At 37.5% G+C, this 21,636-nt stretch overlaps 1 protein-coding gene across 3 annotated transcripts in view; it reads right to left on the bottom strand.

Annotated features, from left to right (window-relative positions):
• Positions 1-21,636, bottom strand: part of kif13ba (kinesin family member 13Ba) — an 87,700-nt gene that overhangs the window by 40,867 nt on the left and 25,197 nt on the right. For all 3 annotated transcript variants that reach the window (XM_049463858.1, XM_049463857.1, XM_022673221.2), the window contains exons 3-9: positions 14,097-14,109; positions 13,757-13,817; positions 13,013-13,105; positions 12,615-12,795; positions 11,769-11,856; positions 3,016-3,150; positions 180-292 (exon numbers count right to left, since the gene is read on the bottom strand). In XM_049463858.1, coding sequence (XP_049319815.1) covers positions 180-292; positions 3,016-3,150; positions 11,769-11,856; positions 12,615-12,795; positions 13,013-13,105; positions 13,757-13,817; positions 14,097-14,109 — 684 coding nt within the window. The remainder of the gene's footprint in view (positions 1-179; positions 293-3,015; positions 3,151-11,768; positions 11,857-12,614; positions 12,796-13,012; positions 13,106-13,756; positions 13,818-14,096; positions 14,110-21,636) is intronic.

Consider the following 21,636-nt stretch of genomic DNA (forward strand, 5'->3'; position numbering starts at 1 on the left):
AACCACTGGAGAAGAAAACAGGGTAAAAATAGCAACGTGGAATGAATGCATCATGGAGAAAACACCATAATAAAGCTTAGGTACTGCTTAAAAAGGAGAGAGAAAGAGAGAAAGGGAGGGAGGAAGAGAAAGAGAGAGAAAGAAAGAGAGAGAGAGCAATAAGTGTAATGGTTATGTACTTGTTAATGTTGCTGCCTTCCTTCAGTCTCTCGCCGGCGGCTCCAGTCTTAGCTGCTCTCTCGCTCCCGGCCAGATCCACTAAACTCAGCTTACTTACCTTCTCCCCACTGGTCTGCACAGAGCGAGAGACAGATACACACAGAAAGAGAGAGAGAGAGAGAAAGAGAGAGAGAGAGAGAGAGAGAGAGGATTTACTCACACTCAATCATCCAGAGCTGCAGGGTGCTTTGATTAAAAGAGAAAAACAATCCTCACCTTCACACAACCTTCACTATTTACACATTTTCATGCCTGTCAGGCTCCCCCTGCATCCTTCCTCCCCAAAATAGAGCGGCTGTTTGAATATTTGTGTATGAATGACTAGGCAGACCCAACTGTGCTAAACTGTCAAGCAGAGCATGAACAAAGGCGAACCAGGCCATGCCAACCAGGACACAAGTACCCATTGTTCTGCCGGGTCCCGCACACTGCTGCTTGCTGCAGGATGAAGAACAGCCAGACCAGCTCAGCCCTTACTATAAACCCCATTGCTCACTTTACCATCCAGAATAAAGTGTAGCTCAGTGCTGGTGGGATGCAAGAGAGAGAGAGGGGGCAAAGATCTGACACCGCAGTGGAACAACAAAGAACCCATTCATATAAGAGAGAGAGTTTAAAGCCTTATGACACTGATCTACCAGCAAAACTAAAACAGTAGAGTAAAAATTATATTTTAATGAATGTAGATTCTGTTCATTACAAAACCAAGATTTTATTAAATTGCAGTGGAATGAATGAGAAAACGAAACAGCCAGAAAGCAGGCAGGAAGAGCAGAAGGGAGGAAGGAAAGACCGAATGAAGAAAGGCATGCAAGAAGAAGGGAAGAATGACAGACTAAATGAAAAAAGGCAGGAAGAAGTGAATGAAAGACTGAATGTAGAGAAGCAGACAGGAAAAAGGGAGAGAAAGACTGAATGAAGAGAAGCAGACAGGAAGAAGGGAATGACAGATTAAATGAAGAAAAAGGCAGGCAGGAAGAAGGGAATTAAAAACTGAATAAAGAAAATGGCAGAAAGTAGGAAGGGAATCAAAAACTGAATAAAGAAAAAGGCAGACAGGAAGAAGGGAATGCAAGAAGGAAGGCAGAAAGGAAGGCAGGAAGCAGGGAATGAGAGACTGAATGAAGAAAGGCAGGCAGAAAGGAAAGACTGAATGAAGAAAGAAGGGAAGGAAGAAAGACAGGGATACTAGATAAAGGAAGGAAGGAAGAAAGGAAGGACTAAATGAAGAAAGAAGGGAAGGAAGAAAGGACAGAAATACTGGATGAAGAAAGACAGGCAGACAGGCACGCAGGAAAGAAGACAGAAAAGTGGGAAGGAAGGGATGAATGAAGAAAGAGGGAAAGGAAGAAAGGACAGAAATACAGGATGAAGAAGCGCAGACAGACAGGAACGCAGAAAGGCAGGAAGGAGGAAGGAAGATTGTATGAAAGCAGGAAGAAAAGAAGTAAAGAGAGGAGAGAAGGAAACAGAAACTGCTCAAAACACATAAGTGCTAGGTTTGCATGCTGTTTGTGATTAAATTATTGTGCGTTCTAAAATATATAATATATATTATTGATTCTGCACTTAAAACTTTACTGATATCTCTAATATACAGGGGGAGACTAAAAATAAATATAATGGCTTCCAGACATAGCTTAAAGATAGGCCCTATCAACCATTACATGCTGGGGTTATTCAGATACGTCATCTTCCCTTTCATTTATTTTTCTTTTATTGCAAAAAAAAAAAAAAAGTGTCCTGCGAATATATTCAAACAGGATGGTGCCCAGATATGTCTGAATCGAAGTTTAATAATCTAGTCTTCAGTTATTTGGAGCTAAAATGCTAACAGCTAATTTAGCAGTTAAGTGTCCCTATCTGATTTCCTTTTCATTTGGATACACGAGACTTTCATCACCACACTGTATTCTAAGTGAGATAGTGTGGGCAACAAGACATCGAGTCAGCACTTGTGTGACACATTTAAACTTGTGTTTCAGACACAGTTTAAATGTCCATACGTTTTTGGAAATTCCTTTCTAAGGATTTAAAGCTACTTTTAATTTGCAAAAACACATACACAGCTTGCCTAGTCCCTGAGGAGACGCACTGCCAATAGAATAATGCTCTCTGGTGAAGTTACTCCAAAAAAGCAGCATAAACTGATTTTTTATTTTTTATAAATATATATTTTTAAGTAAAGTGGCTTTCATAAGAAAGAATAGCAGAGCAGGTGTCCCAATACATTTGTCCACATAGCGTATACATATATAGATATACATCATATAACCCCAGAGTGCACAGTTAAAGAGACCCTCAGCCTTTAATTCTGAGCCTGTTTGAAGGACGCTGCTGCTATATTTAGAGGCACATCTGCATTTGAGTGCAGTGCACCTGTTGAGCAAGAGGTACGGCTCAGTCTCTGCTGAATTATTGATCTGGAAGGGAAGTGAGCTGAATCAGGTGACTGTAACAAAAAAGACAGAGCAGAGGGACGCAGTGACAAAAGCACACGGGGCCAGAGATAAGCTGACACCCGAGTCAGGAAACCACATGACTTATTCATCGATTTTCCTGCTTTTTCAATCCTCCATAGAGATGAGAAAATAAGAGAAGACCTTAAGCTCTGGTTTAAGATGAAACTGGACAATCAGATATTATTTATTTATTATTACAATTATTTTTTACAGAAGTTTGTAAGGGAACAAAAATGGCTGAAATTAACTATTTGCATTTAATGCTGATTATAAAAAGAAAGTTTAACAGAAGTACAGGTCATATACTGAGATCATCATCAGGGCTACAGCTTACCCCAGACTGCAGGTCTTTGAGTGTGTGTGTGAGGATGATGTTGAAGACGGCGTGGGAGCGACTGCTCTCCTCATTCATGTTGGTGGCGGCTACTGTGCGAGATTTATTCCCCTCAGACATCAATGACTCAATATCCTTTATAGAAAAAAAAGAGAGAGAGGGAGAGAGAGACAGATGATTTCATTTATCCTGAAATGTTAAACTAAGCTTTTTAAGTAATCTATCTGCAATTGAGTCAATGACAATTAAGAATCAATTTAAAAATCATAAAAATAAGAATATCTTTTCTTTCTGCAATTGTATGTGGAGCAGAGTCCAAGAAGTATTTGATCCCTTGCTGATTTTCTTCGTTGGCCCACTAATAAAGACATGATCATTCTATACTTTTAATGGTAGATGTATTCTTACATGGAGAGACAGAATATTAAAAAGAAAATCCAGAAAATAAATCTAAGGAATATATATTAATTGATTTGTATTTCATGGAGTGAAATAAGTATTTGATCCCTTAGTATTCATTAGCAGTTCTGGCTTTTACAGACCAGTTAGACACTCCCAATCAACTTGTTACCTGACCTGAAGCCACCTGTTCTCACTAATCACTTGTGTGAAAAACACCTGTCCACAGAATCAGACAGATCACACAGATTTCAAGTCTCCAACATGGGTAAAACCAAAGAGCTGTCACAGGACCTCAGAGTCAGAATTGTTGACCTTCACAAAGCTGGAATGGGCTACAAAAAGATTAGTAAGGTGTTGGATGTGAAAGTAACAACTATTGGTGCAATTATCAGAAAGTTTAAAGAGTATAACATGACAATCAACAGACCTCGGCCCGGTGCTCCAAAGAAGATTTCGCCTCGTGGGGTGGCAATGATGCTGAGAACGGTCAGAAATCGTCCTGCAACCACTCGGCAGGAGTTAGCAAATGACCTGAAGGCAGCTGGGACCACAGTTTGCAAAGAAACAATTGGCAACACTTTGCGCAACAATGGATTCACATCCTGCAGTGCCCGAAAGGTACCCCTGCTGAAGAGAGCACATGTGGAGGCGCGCCTCAAGTATGCCAATGATCATCTGAAAGATGAACCAAGTTATTGGGAGAAGGTTTTGTGGTCAGACGAGACCAAAATTGAACTTTTTGGCCTCAACTCCACCCGCCATGTGTGGAGGAAGAAAAATGCTGCCTATGACCCCAAGAACACTGTGCCCACCGTCAAGCATGGAGGTGGAAGCATAATGTTTTGGGGGTGTTTCTCTGCCAAGGGTACAGGGCTACTTCACCGCATCACTGGGAAGATGGATGGAGCCATGTACCGCACAATCCTGAGGGACAACCTCCTCCCCTCTGCCAGGGATCTGAAAATGGGCCGTGGTTGGGTCTTCCAACATGATAACGACCCTAAACATACAGCAAAGGCAACAAAGGATTGGCTCAAGAAAAATCACATTAAGGTCATGGAGTGGCCCAGCCAGTCGCCAGACCTCAATCCGATCGAAAATCTATGGAGGGAGCTGAAGGTCAGAGTTGCCAAGCGACAGCCCACCAACCTTCATGATTTAGAGAGGATCTGCAAAGAAGAGTGGGCCAAAATTCCCCCTGGTGTGTGTGCTAAACTTGTGGTTAACTACAACAAACGTCTCACCGCTGTGCTTGCAAACAAAGGCTTTGCCACTAAGTATTGAGTGTGTTTGGCAAGAGGGATCAAATACTTATTTTCCTCATTGAAATACAAATTAATTAAAATATATTCTTTAAAATTATATTCTGGATTTTTGTCTTGATATTCTGTCTCTCCATGTTAGAATATATCTACCATTAAAAGTGCAGAAGGATAGTGTCTTTATTAGTGGGCAAACAAAGAAAATCAGCAAGGGATCAAATACTTCTTGGACTCACTGTATATATATTAACAAATATTTTACATTGAGTGATTTTAGGGTTGTTTTATACAGATATATTACAATTTTTGTACATTTATTTTTTTTTCTATGAATGTCACAGTTGCATTCATAACTGTAGTGAACAAACCCATTTTTCCTATAAACCACAAAAAAAAACAACTTAAGCATACTATATCTGTTTCAACATACGATTACTAAGCATGCGATTACTATTACAACAGTAATAGTTCTTTTTTATTCATATGATGGTTTGATACAATTTTTTAGTAGTAGTTTTTTATTTCGTTTTTTGCCAAAACATATACAAACATAAAGAACAGAACTTAAAGAAAAGAGAAAAAGAAAGAAAAAAATCACATCCTCTATCTTGCATTTAAACAATCTCTTTAAACAACCAAAAAGGTATAGGCTGAAGCTATTAGCTTATTTTGCCTACCATTTTTTTTACCTAACTAATATATATATATATATCCATATATACATCTATATATACATACATGTATGTATATACCTCCATACATACATACACACATATGTCTATATGTGTTTATCACATATAGACATATGTGTGTATGTATGTATGTATGTATGGAGGTATATACATATATGTATGTATATGTATATACCTCCATACATACATACTGTGAATAACAGAAAAAAACTAATATTTGGTTAAAAAAAATTACATATCGTCAATTTCCAAGGTAAAACAAATGTTTCATTTTTGTTGGTTTTTAGTTTAATACACAATTTGAACAGACAAACTATCCCTTACACTGTCACTTTTTTGATGAATAGACCAGTAGAAATTTTCCAAACAAACTGAAATAAAATCATTTTCCATTGAAAGTTAAGAAGGTTTTTATCTCTTTCCTGTAAAGTGGCAGTTTTGGAGATACTTGTTTTTCACTAGACAGCAACAATATACAAATGTGTGTCACTGTTTTTTATGCATTTAAATTTTTTTTATTATTAAAATGATGCAGTTAAAGAGAAAATTCAGGCATTGTATCATTGGGCAATTTATAAACGATATTCTGTAAATGTATGATTTACACCCTACAGTACTGAAACACTACAACATATAGCACTTTAACCCCCACACCACAGACAATCCCATTGGTACTCATACAAATGTGCATAAAGAAGCATGCAAATGCCTGATTTGCAATGCAATGTAGCGATGAAAGGTACATTCATCACACACAATAGTCAGTCCCACAGTCAATTATGTTTCAGATCCATTATCTCCACTGATAGTGAGAGAATAGTGAAGAGTAACCATCGTCCAGCACAAAAATAATGCTAACCTGAAGCACATCTGCATTAATCAATCAATGGTATCATCTCAAACTCTCAAAACATCAAAATGGGACTGAAATGGATCCATGTTTACATTTTAAAGTACATTTTAAAAAAATAATTCATACATCATTCACTAGAAATTTTAGCGAAATACAATCTCCCATAATGCACTGGTAATTTATCATATACAGTGTAGCATTACAAGTCTCTTGTTACTAAGCAACAGGCTAAAATGTGTTGGGCAACATTTGCTGAAAAGTCATTGAATAAATCTGCAATATTTTCCCATGTTGCTCCTTTAAGGTAGGCTTTTGTTGCTAAGCGACATAATTAATAATTACTAACTTTACTTCTGGATTCAGTGTTTATTTATGCAAATAGTGCTTCACAATGCTAATATATGTGTTCAGTAGTGCTGTTAAGCTATTAAATACAAATACCAATACCAAATTAAATACATGCTCTATGATTGATTAATCTAAATGAATCACCTTCAAGAAAGTATTTTAAAGTGTACAATTTAATTTGATTTTTTTTAGCAAATTAATAAATTAATGAAGTAATAAATAACTGGAATAAATTTAAAAGCTCCCAGTAATAAACATCAGTCAGTAACCGATGCTGTAAATACTGTAAATATCTCGTACAACACTAGACCAATTTATTATAGCTGCACCTTTATTTCACCTAAACACTAAAAAAAAAACTATTACAGAAGCTCACGCATATCAGAGGATATATATCAGGAGATTCTAGACTACTCAAGCACTACTCAACATATCTTAAAGAGTAACTATCTTCTAATAGATTTTACATTTAAAGCTGAAATATGTTGCTGTGATTCTAAAATATATCAACCCTGCTTTAAAATACATAAAAATGAGATGCAACCATTAACAGAAGTGATATTTTACCATATTTGGTCAAAAGTTTACTTAGGAAAGTCCAAATGAAAAAAGGATATCCTTTATTATTTTAGCAAATTACTTTTCACTAGTATGATCTGGCCCTAGGTTTTCTATTATGACCAAGGGTGTCAAAAGTATTCACATTCATTACTTAAGTAGAAGTATAGATACTGGAATTTAAAAATACTTTTGTAGAAGTTGAAGTATCACCACAATTTTTTACTTAAGTAAAAGTATAAAAGTACTACTTTTAAAACTACTTAAAGTATAAAAGTAAAAGTAATGGAAGGGGAAAAATGACAGAAGCCTAAGCCGCATTACAGGGGCCTATGGTGCCTATGATGACTAGTTGACTATAAGTACTGAAATGGTGCTAAAAAAGTCAAACTTCAGAGGGATGTTATGGAAATCTTTTATTGCAGTGTGCATTAGCGTAACTTAGCTGCACGTCTCTGAGTACAGCAGATGTAAATCATCAACAAATGTAACCTGAAGATGTTAGAAAACAATCTCTACATCAGAAACTATCAGTGAAGCACAAAAAAACACAACAAAGTGTTACCAAAAATCTTTGTTTAGTCGCAGCAGCAGCTGGTTCTCAAAGTTCTTAGAGCTAGTGCATGCTCTTCTTGGTCTAAAGATCAGCCCTGCAACACTAAACAGTCTTTCACAGGCTGCTGAGGCAGGGAGTGCCGTATTAAGCTTAAGTGATAGATGGCACACAGCTGGGAAGGACTTTAGTACCTCTACTGTGTCTCCTGGGCAGCCCAGGTACGCATCCAATTGCTGGGTTGTTTCAAGAGGACGTGTCTTTTTCAAGGATGAAAAGAAGTCGTCTTCCTCAGATGACTGGGATCCCTCACTAATGTGATTCTCTGCTTGAGAGCCCAAGTGGCTTCTAATGTAGTCAATGCCTGTGGAATAAAAAAAGGAAAAGCGGGACAATTTATATTATATGACAGTATTGTGTGGGTAATTTCAAACTCACTTCATTGTGTCCACAGAAATTACACATATTAAAGTGAAGTTGAAAAGTGAGACACTTACCACATTTTAGGGTATTTTCGTCACTTGTCCAGCAGGTCTTAAACTTGGGAACAAGAATGGCTGCAGCGATGAGCTCTGGATCTGCAAGCATCTCTCTGAAGCGTTTTTCAAGGCCTGAAAGCAGTGCATCAATCAAAGGCTCACAGAACTTGGTGGTGAGGCGAAGTTGCTGGAGCTTGGTCTTTAGCAGAGTTATGGTGGGGATCAACCATCCCATCTGCACACTGGTTTCTCCCTGAAGAACATCAAGTGCCTTTGCAACTGGGCTCATTGTCTTCGCATATTCTGCAAGAAATGCAAGTTCCACTGGAGTAAACCTGTACAAAGCAGAAAAGAACACACAACATGGAAGATAAATATAAATAAAAAATACTGTGATCTAAGAATTTTGTAAATTATTTTTATGAATGCTAATAATAATTCATAGTCAATATGTGGACTGTATATTGGCATACATGTGTTCTACAGCATTTAAAGCATATAACTGCCTTAACTATCATTAATCACTTTGTTAACTGAAAGGCAGAAAAACACACACTTACTTAGGTGTATCTAGTTCATTGCAGACAGCTGCAAGGGCTCCATCACCTTGTTCTCTTGTTATTCTCACTATTCTTTCTACGGCTGAGAAGAGTGAATTCCATCTTGTAGCAACAGGTCTTATGAGTTGGAGTTTGCAGTGGTCTTCAATTACTTCAGATGCGGTGGTTGATCTTGAACTTTTGTTCCACAGGCTAGAGCATTTGGCAAATGTGGACCTTGACACACGCTTGTACAATGGGTTGACCTCTGCCTTTAAAGCATCAACTGTGGACACCAAATTTAAAAGGTGGCAAGCGCAGCGATGGTGCTTGGGTAGCTGGAATTCCAAGTAGTCATCTTCATCCAACAGGGCTCCGGCATCAACAAATTCAACACCCTCAAATCTTTCCTCCTCTTCATCGTAATCATCATTTTGGCCATCATCATCCTCTTCTCCATCACCCTCTCCTACAGATTCAGTATTGTTGTTCTCTTCAGTCTGCCCATAAACTCTGAAGGCTTTCAGGAAGTTTGATCCATTGTCAGTTGTAGTGCGAACAATCTTTTCTCTGATACTGAATTCTGTGTGAATATCATTTAGGACACCAGCCAGAGCAGAAAAAGTATGTGACCCTTTAAGTTGCTTGCATGCCAGGGCAGCACAGGATCTCTGCAAGGTTTTGGGGTCAAACCAGTGTGCAGTGACACCAATGAAACTGCGACGGTGTGCCGTCCAGCAGTCAGTTGTCGTTGCTATGAACTCAATTTCACTAAGGGCAGCTTTCAGTTTTCTTTTCATTTCAACTGAGGCTTTTGTGACTTTGTTCACAACAGTATTGCGTGTCATGACATTTGTATTTGGCTGAAGATGTTGCACTAGATCAATGAAGCCCTGTTGCTGAACAGTGTGTGGTGGGTGCAAGCCTTGGACAATGAATTTGAGGACTGCTTTATCCACACTTTCCTGGGACACTCTTCGAGTCTCCCACAGCTTGGTTTGTTTGGAGGGTGGGGCTAAAGAGCCTTCAGTGGATGATCTCCTTTTGAGAGATGCTGAAGTAAGTTGGATGTACCTATTTAGATGAGTGGGGTGTATCTTCTGTGAAGAAAATAAATGCACAGACATTCATATTATTTCTCTCAAACCACAAGCTTAGACTTTACTATTTACCTGTATACACTGTCACACACAGACAGTATCATACCTGTCCTTACTACATGCTTTACTAACCAGATGTAGACTGTAGCTTTGCACAATGAACTTACAAATATTGTATATAGCAATACTATACAGTACCAGCCAAGGTTTGGATACAATTAAATAAAAAAAACTACATTTGTTGCAGATTAATACTGAAGCCATCCAATTTATGGCATATAAACTTATGCAGTAAACAAAACAAAAAAATTGTTACAGAATACATTTTATAAAGTAGAAGGTTTTGCTTTGATCCCAGTGTTGCCTACTCTAAACGTTTTCTTAGCTAGCCTAGAACCTAGAATGGTTCTGTAAGTATGTCCCAAACGCACACCTAGCTAAAAGTGTTTAATACAGGTCCAGAAATAAAAAAAATCCATCCAAGGATTAGGCTCCAGAGCCAGCCAGGCGATTGGAGCAAAATCCTGGGATGGATTTTTACTTTTTCTTGACCTAGATTACCCACCTCTACACCTAAACTCAAATGAACTTGCAACACTGAATCATATCTAGATGGGATTAGTTTCTCAGAGGGTCCTGGGGTAATTTTCTCTTTTATGGGGGGTCCTCTGTGATTTTATTTCATGGATGTGTTTTTCTCAGATGTCCTCAGAGAAAATTACAGGCTGAATTAATCACTGTTTTTCGTAAAACTCTGTGGAACACCTCACGTTTAATAAAATAGCTATTTGTCCACTCACTGCCACGGACCGTAATTACACTTTGGGCGCGCGTTTCCACGGAGATACACGTAAACAAATCTCCGAGTGGAAAACGGAGGGGCTAAAACTCACTGTTTCTCCTGTTTTTTTTTCAATTGTAGTCCATGTTTGAGAGTTTTATCACCGAGTAGAAGTGTGAAACTTTTCTTTCACAGACGTCCCCCTGAGAAACTAATCCCGTTCGAAAAGGGTTTAATAGCCTAGACTTAGCAAGCAAACCTTGGCATGTATTTGGCATGTACCAAGCCATAGAACCTTTGCAAATTCACCATTAGTGCATCAGTAGGTTAATACAATATATTGTAGTAATATCAGCTTACCTCAATATGCTTTTTCAGATTAGATGGAGAATTCTTGAAAGCCAGTAGTTCGTGGTGCTTGGGTGTGCAGAGCTTGCAGCGCATTCGAAAAGAGTTATTTTTGCTTCCAATCATTCCAAAAAATTCTTCCAGGTATGGCCAGGGATGTGGGTTTGGCTGGTCTTCCGCAGAGCTACTAGCTGCAGCTGGAGATGATGCATAATTAGGGACTTTCTCGCTGGTGTTCAGTTTAGAGTGAGACATCTCCTTGAGTCTCTTCTATAGGCTAGGCTACACTCCTCTGTTGAGTTCTTGTGGAGTTTGACGTGACGTGCAAATAAAAACCAATAGACGATCTTTTATGTTTATACTTGTTATCCAATCACAAGCTTTCCTGATGGCGCGATTTGTGTTTTTTTTTATGTTGACCAGCCGGGCCAAATCAAGCCGAAATAAAGAGTAACGAGGCTATTTTTAAAATTTTAAGAAGTAGAAAGTACCGATAACTCTGTAAAAAAGTAAGGAGTAAAAGTAAAAAGTAATCTGAAAAATAATTACTCCACTAAAGTAGAAATACCCAAAATTTCTACTTAAGTAAGGTAACGAAGTATTTCTACTTCGTTACTTGACACCTCTGATTATGACATATGGCAAAATAGCAATAATGTCTAATTTGCTAACAGCTAACTGGTGATGCTAACTGTTTCCTGCATAATTTTTTTCAGTGATTAATTAATAAAAATAAACATGTCAGACAGCCCAAGTTTTAGCACCACTTACACACAACTAAATAGACCCTGTCTGTAACATACTGCGTATAACTACTGTGGTTCTTTTAGACCTTTACCTTATAGCTAGCTACTGCAAGTCGAGAGAGACCATCCACATAGGGTCCCAGCACTTTGTGCTCCCGCACTCTCAGAGCAGCCCGACTCCTATGGGAAGGGGAGAAAATAAATATAAAAATAAATTAATTAATAAGCATTAATAAATAAACAGATCTCCGCCAAACACTCAAACACTGGATCTAAAATAATGAATCATCCACAGGTCGACAATATTGCCTGAGTGTAATCATCTGGAACAAAAAAAAGTCTCCACCTGGATTTAAGTAAGTAAATGATGTGGGGTTGATGCTGCAGTTGGTCTGCAGGTTTAGGTTCAGCAACAGTATGTGCTGAAAGAATGAGGTCAGCTGACTACCTGAATATACTGAATATAGACCAGGTTATTCCATCAATGGATTTTTTCTTCCCTGATGGAAAACAGCCATATTCCCAGATGATAATGTCAGGATTCATGGGGATGGAATTGGGAAAGAGTGATTAAGAGATCATGAGATCCTCATTTTCACACATGGATTGAGAGAGTTCACCACAGATTCATTGAGAATCTTTGGGATGTGCTGGATGGAGAAGAGCTGCTTTGTGCAGTGGTCAGACTCTACCATCATCAATGCTGCTGCAAGATCTTGGTGAGAAATTAATCCAGCAACACTGGACTGAAATAAATCTTGTGACACTGCAGAAACTTATCGAAACAATGCCACAAAGCTAAAAGGTGGTGGCTCAGTGGTTAGAGCAGTGAGTTACTGATGACAGGGCTGTGAGTTCAATACCAAGGTTTCCTAAGGTGAATCTGTTTGGCCCATAAACAAGACCACAGGCATGGCAATGTGCGCAGCAGTCCTCACCCTTTAGGGTCTAGAAGATCTCGTACTTTCTCATTATAGATCTCCATATAAGACACTTCCACAGTGAAGCTCTCCTCCTCTCTCTGCTGCTGCACCGTACGCTCAAACAACGAGCTACAGAGCCGAGGGATCAGACCCGGCTGGTCCACTGAACCCATCATGGTATATGACTTTCCCGAGCCTAGAGTGCAATAAAACAGACAAGCAAACACACTATCAACACACTGCTGTGAGTGCACAGTATCATACACTTTCAATCTGTTTACAAAATATCCATTAAAATAAATTATTGATAACACACTCAGCCATAACAGAACAGTAATGGATTATGTATTAGTTATATAACTGCATAATGGACTCTATCCCTCTCTCTGTGCTGTACAGAGAGCCCGTCTCACCAGTTTGCCCGTATGCAAAGATGCAGGCGTTGTAACCCTGGAAGGCATTGTGCAAAAGACTCTCCCCAAGGCACTGGAACACCACGTCTTGGCCTGAGAGAAAAGGTTACAGAGAGAGAGTTAAAAACAGTTCCTCCTAAGAGTCAGTTTACCAGGAGACCAGAGCAGACCATCAACACAGCCTTGTTTACAGGATAAACATTAAAAGTCACATTCATGGAAAGTTGATCTGCTTTCCAAGAATACTCAAGATTATAATCTATAAAAAGTGAAAATTCTGCTATAAAAGCAAAAAAGATCAGAACTACAATATAGAACGTCAGGGAATGACACTTTTAACCCTCTAATAATCGTTGGGGTTAATTTGACCAGAGTCAAAAATTAAATGATAGATATTTTCTGATTGAACAAGGACAGCCAAGTGTTCTCTGATGGTCAAGTGTTTCTTAATGGGTCAATTTAACCCCAGGCTGTTTTAGCTGTATAATACATATGTATCCATATTTTAAACACATTTCTGCTGAAAATGCTTTAGGCCCTGACTGAATCACAGTTTAAAAAGTAACATATAAAAACATTTTCTTTACTAACATTCGCTTTTCTAAACTTTGCTAACAAATATAATAATTTTCTAGAGGTCTGTATTGCTAGGGATAAATGGTGTTAATATATTTTAAGATAAAAGGAGGGATAAAGTAAAAGTTGATGAATATTAACACAGTGGGAAAAGGATTCAAAGCTCACCTGCAAATTTATCCTTTTCCGATTCATCCATGGACCAGAAACAGTAGTCATAGGCAAAGGTCTAAAAAACATGAAGTATATAAGTTTTACATTTATGTTTCAAACGTATTGTACTATTGAACAACTTTTAAATACAAACTTGATTTTATTACTAAAATTACAATACAATAATAATGGAAAATTATTAATGAAGAGATAAAACTATAATAATAGGTATATATATTATACAACATAACATAATATAAACATAACATAACATAACATATAACAAGTCACAAGATACTGATTTTTCAGATACACGTTTTTCTCTTTGAATAGTTCTTATAATAAGCTATATTACCTTGGGCTGACTTCTGCTCCAGACCATCCATCACAGAGTGGTTTCACATAGGGAGAAAGATAAAAATGACAATTAAATCAATTATTTAGCAAAATCCAAAAAACATAAATTGCTGAATGCAATCAATTCAAACAGCAAACGTACAAACTAGTCAGTTACTCCAACAAAATCAATTCAAACTCTTTAATACCCTTGAATTCAGAGTAAATAACAAATGAGCAGGTGTGCTTTTGTTCACACAGTATATCTAGCAGAAAATCACCAGATCTGACCTGCCAAAAAACTTACAACCTATATAACCATCAAACCAGGCTGAACTGCTTGAATTTTTGCAACAGGAGTGGCATAAAGTTATCAAAAAGCAGTATGTAAGACTGGTGGAGGAGAACATAATGCCAAGACGCATGAAACCTGTGATTAAAAATCAAGGTTAGTTCACCAAATATTGATTTCTGAACTCTTACAGCTTTATGAATATGAACTTGTTTTCTTTGAAATATTTAAGGTTGGAAAACTTTTTATTTGGAATTTGGGAGAAATGTTGTTTGTAGTTTATGGAATAAAACAACAATGTTCATTTTACTCAAACATAAACCTATAAATAATAATAAAAATCTGTACGTGTACTTCATTTGTCTGTAGACGTTTGTACAAAACACGTTTTGTGAAACTCATAATAAATCAGTATCACACCCAGATGGGCACTAGGACCCAGGAACTGAGCTCCTGTCCAAATAACAAAAAAGTTGGTCATCAGCTGTACTTTGCTCAGTGGACCTGAACACAAACAGATCATCACACGGTGAGAAAGGGCTGGGAGTACTGAGTAAATACCCATTCGGTGCTGTGACTCAGAGCTGTGCCGGCTGTCAAAGAGAGAACCGAACAGCACTGCACAGCAACACATGAATACAATGACCTATATAAACAGCACTGGCAGACTGGGGGAGACCACTGGGGGAAGCTAATCTCTGGATATGGAGAGGGTCCATATTATCCAGCCTCATTTCCAATATAACCATCGCTAGATAATGAAAAAGCTGTGATTGGGCTGCTTTTATTTTCAGAAGAGAAGCCTACTTCTGGTGCAGCTTTAGCATTTTCACTAATGAAGCACAATTACAGTGCGTTTATTTCTGCCTCCTGCACACGCCATATTCAAAAGCAGCCTTAATGACTACTACTATCAGAGATGGCCATCTTTGTTGGCCCAATCTGGAGTGTGCAGATCCAAGAAAGAGCACAAGGAAGCCAGTGAAGCATGTGCAGGAACAGCACAGCCGGCAGAGCAGAGCAGAGAGCGAGTGAGTGAACGAGTGAACGAGTGAGCGCTGGGGAAAAAAATATGCCCAGCTTCAGTTCCAATGACCCCGGGCTCGGCTTGTCGTTTAAAATCAGGCCATGCCACGCAACGCTCTCTCACTGTATAATCAGCGGAACAACAGTGTCGGCCGTCACATTGCAGAAATAGCTGGGAGAGAATCAGCCCCCCTGCAGGAAGTGTCAGGGTGGACTTCGTCTCGGGGTGCCGAGGGAGGTATACTGGGTAGCAGACACAGGGAGGACTGACAGAGCCGGTATGTTAAAACCTGGCTGCAGGCTGAAGCCTTCTGCAACAAAATCAGCCAGTTTCTCACCGACTGTGCCTTTAGATAGAGCACAGTCTATTCTTAGATCAGGGATTGTGTTACTTCCTCTCAACAGCCTCTTATAAATGAATTAATATGCTTATCATACTGAATAAAACACCAAAAAATGTCTTTACTTTTGTTCCCAGATCATTCAAGCCCTTTCAGTAAATAACAACATATATTAAACATTTCCCTTATTTGGAAGAAACCTGCTCTTTTATTTATTTATTTATTTTATTTTGTATTTTTATTGTATGGGCCTATACGTATAAAGAAATTAAGTCTAAGTAAAGCACAATTTATTTATTTATTTTTTTGGTAAAATCATTAAAAAAAAAAGAAGAAAAATACAAAAAAGCTAAAAGAAAGCTGTACTTCAAGTCCAGAACTGGCACATATAAGGGCATATTCACACTAGGCACTCCATGCCATGTCTGGGCACGGTAATCTTCCAAAGCACGGCTTGTTTCAACCAAAAAGGCCAGGTGGTTCTTATTATTCTATGCTCTGGGTGAGCTCTCTGATAGTAATAACTGCAGCTTCTGGTAGCAGCTTGAAACCGTGGCACCACCTTTGCCAAACAAACACTGAAGTGACTTTGACCTGGAACTATTAGAACCATCCTAGGTAAATCCCCTAATAAATCTCTAATCCCACTCCATACAAACAATAATGCAGGATGTACCAAGGGTGTGTACACAGCGAATTCAATTTGTAACAAATTTGAGTCGTTTCACTCTTCTTTACGCTCGATATACACTTATACACTCATATAAGTCTTATTCAAATAGAGAAGAGTTATTATAGAGAAGTATAGAGAAATAGAGAAGACACTGCTACATAATATAAACAATAGTGCAACTGATAATACAACATAATACAATATTTTATAACTCAAACAATTAAAAAAGATCAGCTATTTTCACAATAATGCAGAAAAAAACAATCCTCTATTGGGTGCCAAGCAAAAAATTAGGAATTAGTTTCAGAAAAAAACTAAACTACCAACAATCCTCTTCTAAACAAAAACAACTAACATAATACTACCTCAAACTAATAATTCAATCCATTGACTCAAGAAAATCATGAATGGAATGAAAAAAAAATCGGTTATTAGTTCAACAATTTCAATTATAAACCAGTCCCCAATAGTTGGGTCCATAAACACCCCTTAATCAATCCCTATTAATATTAACATGACATTTTCTATCAACTGATTTTAGTTTTGGAGTTCAAATTCTAAAATGTGTTGCCTTCTTATTTGTTTTAAAAAAATTACTTAGCATACTTTCAATGTAATCTACAAACTGTGTTCAAGCTCCAATACACAGACTACAGAAATTTAAATGCTCAATATGAGTATCATATAAAAACAAACTAACTCCGAACTACAAACTAACTAACAATTACACTCAAGAAAACCTCAATAACTCAAAATGCAGATCACCTCTTCCTATGAGCAAAGTTTCAAGCTTCTATCAAACACAAAACAATGGGAAATGCCTCTTGATATAGTCACATTCACTGACCATGACATCATTTAAACAGGACATGAATGAATTTAACAGGATGCAATTCACTAGATGAGAGACGGGCTAAAAATAAAGATATTAAAAAGTGTTTTAAAAACAAATATGAAGCCTGAGAGTGTAAAGTTCAAAATAGTATCAACACAGCAGGACCTTACAGTGTCAGTGGTCTGAAATATGTGTAGGTGTTTCAATTCAGCTTTTTGCTGACGAGACACCAGTGATCAAACCTAGACATCTGGGTGCATCCTGTCGGAGAAATGTGATTAGGGAGGGGCAAAGCTCACACTAGGCCCCCTTCATCAACTGATAAATGACTGGCCTTTTATCTCTTGTCACTATTCAATTCTATATGTGTGGTATATATTTATGTTTGTGGAATCTAGACATCTACAGCACATTAAATACGAATTAAATAGGTACACTATATGTCTAAATGTATGTGCAAATCCTTCTAATAAGTGCATTTTGCTACTTTAAACTGCACCAACTGCAAACATACAGTAAATGTGAAAATGCTCACACGTGCAGTCTAAAGCTCTGGCAATACAATCGGGAGATCGCCGGTTTGAATTCTGTTGAATAATAATTGATTAATCACAAAAAGAATCGATTATAAAAATAATAGTTAGTTGGAGCTCTGAGTGGTCCAGTGATCTAAAGCGCTGACACTATGTTTGGGATATTACTGGCTCGAATCCCGGTCTTGCAGCTCACCATCAGCTACCGGAGCCCTGAGAGAGCACAATTGGCCTTGCTCTCTCTGGATTGGTAGATGGCGCTCTTTCCCCACATGACTCCAAAAGACGATGTCGATCAGCACAAGGCTGCGTCTGTGAGCTGATGTATCAGAACCGAGTCGCAGCGTTTTCCTCAGAGTGCGCTGTGATGTTATACTGCAATACTGCATCGACAGCTGTTCAGAAAGAGGTGATGGATGACTTCACCCCCCTGGTGTTGGGGCATCACTAGTGATAGGGGGAAGTCCTAATGAGTGGGTGGGGTAATTGGCCTTGTAAATTGGGGAGAAAGTGAGGTAAAAAAAAAAAAAAAAAAAGCTTGGGATCATACGGTCTGTAATCAAATAGAAGCCAAAGGCAATGGAAATAAAACACTAGCTGTTTCTGAGTCTATGTTCTTGTGGACTCAGTCACAGCATATGTACTGTTCCATTCAAAAGTCTGCAGCTAGCCAAGCATCCGGTCAGCCTTCATGTTAACATTAGAAAGTAGGCAGATGTTCCAATTAAAGAATGACCGTACAGCGTCCCCCTGTCATTTGGACTTTGTATTCACTAATTGCACTTGCCAAGTCTGTACTACTCTGTCTGCATACTCTGTAATAGGAAATGGCTACTGTACTCCTTTTTATTTTCATTTTCAATAATGTCCCATTTTTATTCTGATTTGGGCTTGTAGTAGAAAGCTTTACTGGAAAGCAAAGGCATTTATTCCAACAAAAGCAGGATAAATCCTTTTTTCAATTTTTCCATACCCTTATTTTCTAAAGAAACAATGAATTTAAAGGCATCCCAGCATTTTTGTCCATATACTGTAGGTACAGTTAACCGCTGAAGACAAGCATGAAACTTCCGGCTCAAGTTCAGTAATCTGGCAGCTGCTCTCTGTCCACCAGCCCTCTCCCACTCCTCTGCTATATAGAGGAACAGTGCAGCTCATTACTCAGTGTTGTTTCAGCGCGGCTGTAGGGTGCATCTGCACAGCATCAACATGCCACAGTGCCAACTGCACACATGAAATACGTACTCAAGGCCTCTAACGTGTCTCTGTATGCCTTCCTTTAAAGATCCACGTATGAATTATGCTGATCCTGAGAGTTTAGCATATGGTTATTATTAGCTAAAGATGCCTTTGTGACAGGTGAGACCAATCACTGGGAGATAAGCATGCTAGAGGATCAGTGCAGCTACACACAGGCTGTAGTGTAGATCATTTTTTTAGTGTCTATTACTCGTCTGATGATGTCACTCAGCAGTCCTGCAGGACTTCCTGAGCTCTAAGGGTGTACAGCACTGCTTTGGGGAAAGTCTTGGGGCACTGACAGGGGAGAGGTTTGCAGCTACAGCTGCATAAGAACATGCACACTTGTTCCTTCCTCCTTCCACACACCCACACAACTAACCATTCAACCCACCACCCTCAGAGTATTCAGTTCATTCTTGCATAGCTGCATAGTCCTGAAGGTTAATATTTAAAAAAACACACAAACTGGTGGTGTATTTTGTGGTACTTTTTAGGAAAAGGACAAATTTTGGTGCTTCTGTGAATATACTGATCACTGAGTGTTGTTTAGCTTAATCATCAATCACATTAACCTATTTTTCAAACTTTGTAGTATGTTCCCAACATGCAGGGCTCCTGTATGTTTCAAAATAAGACCATTTTATGACAGTGATATAAATATAATAGCAAAATAATGCACTTACTTCTGAATATGGTAAATGATATTATACCCTGAAATACCGTGCCATTTTTTTCTTAATTTTATTATAACTTTTATTATAGTTATTGCTTGTTTATATTTACTATTTTATGTTTTATGTTTAGTTTTTTATTTATTCATCTGTAGTTGAATTTTTATTAGTTCTATTACCTTTTTTTTACCTATGATTTTATGATTCCTACCCTTAAATTATTATTTTTATCTTATTTGTTTTATATCTTAATTTTTTTATTATTATTATCATCTTCTTTTTAAATAATTCTTATACCTTATTATAATGCTGATTTTATGCTTTTTATTACTTATTTTATTCTATATACCTTTTTGTTGTTGTTGTTTCTGTCAATCCCTTCCCTATGTAAATGCTCGGCTGCATTGTAAATGAGGGCCACGCTCAATGTACTCCGAGTTTAAATAAAGGTTGATTGATTGATTGATATCACCCACCCCTAATTATCACATCATGGTACTACTTTTTGCTGTTTTTTATCAAAAGAAAAAAAAAAATCACACTGTTCTCATTTCCCCTTATACATATATATATATATATACACTAGATACAGATCATATCTGTTCAGTATCATTTATTTCACTTCAGTCCTGGATATATGTAGATATTTGGGGTGTATCAGTATTAGTATCATGACATTCTGAATCATTGATTTCTGTTACAAATCTGGAAAAAAAAAATCTTGTATATTTTAATCTCTCAGTTAGGGGTGTTCCATAACATATCATATGCAGTAATAAAATGTAATTTTTATTTTGTTGCAGTAGTGTATTCCTGAAATATTCTTTTTTTATCAGTATTTTGTAATATTGCAAAGAGTATTATTATCTCAAAAACACCATGAACACCAAATATCGCAATATTGTTTTAAGGCCATATCGCCCACCCCTACTTTTCGTCATTAAGAATGTTCAGACAGACACTGGGATATATTCATACATACATACACACACCACATTAAAAACACATTGGAATGCTGAGCACCCCATCTGGGAAAGGCCATTACCATATAATTCCCCATATAATGCAGAACAGCACTGTGGAGCTCAAAGTAAAAAGAGCTGCTTAAAGAGCAGTAAAAGCTTCATTATATTGAACATAATCATTTTACCATTATAGTTTATGGTTGCTGCTGTATTCTGGTTGTGGTTAAAATGTGGTCTATTGGCCATTTGATATTGACACACAATATCACACAAAGGATAATTCAATAAGACCATTATACGCCATTAACACCATTATAAGCCATTATTACTAGCAAAAGTTGCAACCATTGCTAAAATATGAGTGTCAAATATAACCATTACTGTTGGTGCTGTAAGATATTGGAAACATGGACATGGCAATATTTTTATTAGGAAAAATAAATATATTAGAAAATGCAGGAATTTGCACCAAACTTCGCCAGACATCAGTGATCCATGTCAAGAGATGCACTATAATATAATGTTGGGTTGATACTAGGGGTGGGCAATATGATATCGTATACAATATATCGTGTCACAGAAATATCATGATATTAAAAATCCATATCGTGATAATAGGGCTGTTCTGTCTTAAAAGTAGTCTATTATTTACTGTGAAGCTTTAGGTGTATTTATTGTATAATTGTTTTAGTTTGCAGTTTATATGCATGCACTAAATATTCTGCAATATTATTTGCTGCATTATATTATTTTATGCTATATTATTAATTTTGCCACATTATGATTATTCTGTTGTACTATTATACTATATTCCTGAAATGAATGAATTATTTTAGTTTTCCTATATCGCCAAGTATATCGTTATCGCAAAAATACCCTGAAATATCGTGATTTCATTTTAGAGCCATATCGCCCACCCCTAGTTGATACAATCCTTAATCTGATTGATATCATCTTGATCAATGAAAACAGTGTGACTTA

Source organism: Astyanax mexicanus, chromosome 14, assembly GCF_023375975.1.
Source record: "Astyanax mexicanus isolate ESR-SI-001 chromosome 14, AstMex3_surface, whole genome shotgun sequence".
Taxonomy (NCBI): Eukaryota; Metazoa; Chordata; class Actinopteri; order Characiformes; family Acestrorhamphidae; genus Astyanax; species Astyanax mexicanus.